Below are 4614 nucleotides of genomic sequence, written 5' to 3'. Positions count from 1 at the left end.
GACAGTGGATCTCAGACGAGAAGCACAAGCTCCCACAGACAGAGATGGCAGTGAGACTCTGTGCTGATAACAAGCCTGTTTTGTTCAGTTTCCCTCTGTATTTCACCTCATGTTCAAAAAATGTCACCGGTCCATTGATGAGACACTGATGCAATGCTGTCTATCTAACTAACTCCACCCCTCAGCTGTTGTCATTGGTCAAAGTAATCACTTGGCCACCTGTCAAGGAAAGATACTTTGTCAAAATCATGGCTGGACTGAGTGATCACTGGATCGGTCAGGATGAGGTTTAGGTTTGGGTTAGGTTGTGATTGAACTGACCAGTGAAATCTTCTGACAGGTTTGTGCTGAATTAAGTGGGGAAAAAAATCATGTGACTCTAACTGGTTCATTGATTCCAACAGTTCCAACAACTTTTAAATTTACATTACATTACATTTATTCATTTAGCAGACGCTTTTATCCAAAGCGACTTACAGAAGAGGACAGTGGAAGCAATCAAAAACAACAAAAAGAGCAATGATATATAAGTGCTATAACAAGTCTCAGTTAGGTTAACACAGTACACGTAGCATGGGAATTTAAATAATATAATATAAAGAAAACAGATAGAATAAAAAAAAGAATAGAGCAAGCTAGTGTTAGAGGTCTTTACACACACACACACAAACACACACACACACACACATACACACACACACACACACACACACACACACATACACACACACACACACACACACACTCACACACACTCACACACACACACACACACACACACACACACACACACAGACACACACACACACACACACACACACACACACACATACACACACACACACACACACACACACACACATACAATTGCATAATAAATGAAAAGAAAATAGAATACAAAAATATTAGAAAGGTAGTTAGATTTTTTTTTTTTTTAAGAGTAGAATTAGAATAGTGAGTGTTAAAGTTAGAGGGTCAAATAAAGATGGAAGAGATGTGTTTTAAGCCGATTCTTGAAGATGGCTAAAAGTCCGTAAAAGTGATTAAACGAACATAAATGAACATACAATCCTAATCACGTCCTAATCATGCCATTTCTAACCTTTAAATAACACTAATTACAAAAAAAAAAAAAAAAAAAACACGGGACGTTTAAACAGAATAAACCTTCAAATCACGTTATATTTTGGTGAAATAAAGTTAGTAGGCTATAACGTTTTTGTAACCTTTCCAATTTTATTTCAAAGCAATGTTCCCACGTCTTTTTTATAACCTACAAGTGTCACCTGTACGTGTTCAGACCCGACGGTGAACACACACCTGAGATGATGATGATGATGATGATGATGAAGATGATGATGAAGGTCTCACCTCCAGCTGCACGTAATTTGAAGGGAACCATCCCTTGACCCCGTCCTTCTCTCCCTCCCACCAGCCTCCGTCCAGAGCTTGTGTGACTCGGATCAGCTCTCCAGCCTCGAACCTCAGTCCCTGCTGGTGCTGATCCCCGGGGAAAGGGTACAAACTTCGACAAAACGAGCCCGACATCGTACTCCGCTCCTCAGGTGGCGGATCAGATCTCCAAACTGTCTCCGAATGATTCCGAGCTCGGTGTTCGTCTCTCTCAGGATCAGTGAGACTGTGATGTGAGTGCTGTGTGGATCGCAGAAGCCTCTCCCTCTCTCTCTCTCTCTCTCTCTCACACACACACACACACACACCTCACTGCCAAATCTTGTGACTTAAGTAAAATTCTTCTGAACGTATTAAGTTCAGCATATTTACAGTATGTGAAGCATATCGAACATCATGTAACTAAACGCATTCAGCCCTGCCTGCATAAAAGAATCGCTATGTTCTGTATTTGCATTGGATTTCATGCACTGAATCTTGAGTTCATGGGTAAAATTGGCTGCAACACTGAAGAAAAACAAATGTTTATAAAGTATCAGCTATAGCATTCACTTAAACATAAATGAGTTGAAAACACGATGGATTCAAACTGATTTCAGCTCCATTTAACTGTTGAATTATAACGTGTCAGAAACATTTAAAGTGTTGACAAATGTGCCATATTCCGCACATTAAAGTAGCCGTCTGTCTCTAGTCTTACTTTACTGTCTATTAATAGGTTATGATAGGGTCAAATGAAGGAAACTATCTACAGAGTGTGAAGTTAGAGGTCTTCATGGTTATTGTCTGTCATTAGGTATTAGTCCTCTTCTGGAAAACTAATGTTCTGCAGAAGTGAAAGCGAGTGGAAGGAAGGAATCATTTGTCAGCTGCTCGTCTCCCTCTCGTGGACAGATAACTCTGGTGTTGGTGAGAAATACAGCACGAGCTCTGAAGCGCACTCTTGTGTCACAGACAAAAAAGTACCAAAAGATAGATATAGCAATTTTAGATATGCTACTTAATTTAATTTTATATTAACACGTTTTTTTAATAATCCTACTGCTCAGAATACCTGGGATTTTCCCAAAATATCCACTATATGGAGTCAAGGTATATTTGTGTTGTTAATATGGAGTAATGTTCACTGTGAAGCTTACACTGTGATGTACCTGAGAGAAAACACATCTGATCATCTGATCTTCACCAGCAAGAAGAAAAGTGCTTTAAAGTGTGTTGTTTTGCAGAACAATGTTAGATCTGCACACACGACGTGCTCAGTGCTGAAATAAAGCCAATACTCAGCCTCTCGTAGTTATTACTGCATTTATTCCAGATCAAGACCTGCACTGAAAAAAGAAAAATGGGTGTGGAGACAGTTTTCACCCAAAAATGGCACTTTTTACAAGTAAACAGAATTAAATGAAACACAGAAAAATCTTGAAGTGGGAAGTGTAAAAACTCTTCAGGTCTTCAGAAGTCACACAGTCTGGTTTATTGAGCTCTGCTACAGTAATACAGCGGTGGAGACAGATACTGGCTCCGTTTATATGCTAATGTTGTTCAGTGGCCTAGCATTACAAAAGCTTTCTGTCATACAAATATATTTTCCCCAGATGAACAAGAAATAAGGCACAAAACCTCCATTTAGGAGGTGAAGAGTAATCGTGAGCATACAGAGAAACATCTTACTCTCCAGAAGATAGCAAAGTCACTTCAAACATATAAAAATAACATCTACAGGAGTAGCTCTACATCAAACTTTACACACAATTCATCTGCATTACAGACCTAATATCTGAGTCTCTTATCAAACAGTCCTGTGTTTAATACTGAGTCTCCAATAGAAAACAGCTTGTTCTAGGCACGGTAAAGCGCTCATAAAGGTCAGTACATTAGCATTCAGTGGCGCTAACTATGATTAGAAACCACAAACACAATCATATTTAAATTCATGAAAGAAAAAAATATATATTCACAGTTTGAGCTTTTGGTGAGCTGAAATCATTTATTTAAAAAAAACTCTGCTATTCAGTGATCAGTATTAAAAGCTAAAACAAAGATCTTAAAAAGTCAGGTCCCAAATTTGCCACAGTAAAATTTCACAGTTGAACTTATATAATCTATATATTAGATTTCATTATTCACAAGTAAAAATGGGCATCACTGTTAATGAAGTATGCTTCTGATTGTCTTTTCAGATTGACTCAGTGACAATCAGAGGTTTGGGTGAGAAACAGGGATCAGGCAGGATTAAAAACCTTCTGTTTGTGTGTCAGAAAATGTGCTCGTCCTTAAAAATATCACAATGAAATTATGGATTTGAATATTATCCCAAACGTGATTTGTTTTCCCTCTGATGTCTTCATTTTAAACCATGAGAATCTTTTTAATACTTCATCTGACCAGAGATTAAAAGGCTTGATCGTGCTAAAATACAGTTCAGTTCTCCAGCGATTGTGAAGAGTTGAGATTTTGTGATATTATTTTTCACAAAGTGTAGCGCAAGAAAAATATTAAAGATAATAGCAACCTTATTTCTCACAGTTTGGACTTTACCCCCACACATTTGAGAAAACGATAAAGATAGAAAGTCAGAAAGTCAGAGTTGCAAGATATAAACTCAGAATTGAAAGATAAAATCCCAGAATTACAAGATGGAAAATCAGAATTTCAAGCTGTGGAAGTGTTAATATGAGATATAAAGTTGGGTTAATGAGATATGAAGTCAAAATTGTAAAATATAAATTTAAAATTAAAAGATGTAAACTCAGAATTGTGAGATATAGAATCAGAATATTAACAAATGAAATTATGAGAATAAAAAATCTGAATTATGAGATAAAATGTCAAAATTGTGAGATGTAGATTCAGAATATTAAGAAATTTAATTATGAGGAAAAAAGTGATCACTGTGACATTAAAAGATAATTACCTGTTTTCACTAGTGGGAAAAATGATAAACTGTTAAATGTAAACTCTATTCAGAAAAAAGGTCAAAGTTCTGAGTTTATATCTTGCCATTCTGAAGATTCAGTCTGAGCTATAAAGACACAAATACTGTTAGTTTATATCCCATGATGGAAACATGCTTCCATATCACACGTAAAACCAAAAGGTTTGCGCTTGCTGAATAAATTAAAGTCACGATGGTGACAGGAAGGAAGGAAATGCTCATATAAAGCGTGCCATCCTGCTGTAAGCTCAAGGTGCAAGTGTGAA

General features: G+C 36.9%; 1 protein-coding gene across 4 annotated transcripts in view; it reads right to left on the bottom strand.

The window, feature by feature from the left end:
* Positions 1 to 1643, bottom strand: part of LOC132120892 (growth arrest-specific protein 7-like) — a 36770-nt gene extending 35127 nt beyond the window's left edge. For 2 of the 4 annotated variants that reach the window (XM_059530110.1, XM_059530113.1), the window contains exon 1: positions 1315 to 1643. In XM_059530110.1, coding sequence (XP_059386093.1) covers positions 1315 to 1548 — 234 coding nt within the window. In that variant the 5' untranslated portion in view covers positions 1549 to 1643. The remainder of the gene's footprint in view (positions 1 to 1314) is intronic. The other 2 variants (XM_059530111.1, XM_059530114.1) reach the window with 2 other exon arrangements.
* Between the last annotated feature and the right edge of the window lie 2971 nt (positions 1644 to 4614).

Source organism: Carassius carassius, chromosome 39 (genome assembly GCF_963082965.1).
Source record: "Carassius carassius chromosome 39, fCarCar2.1, whole genome shotgun sequence".
NCBI classification, from domain to species: domain Eukaryota; kingdom Metazoa; phylum Chordata; class Actinopteri; order Cypriniformes; family Cyprinidae; genus Carassius; species Carassius carassius.
This window is presented reverse-complemented; position numbering and strand designations above follow the sequence as displayed.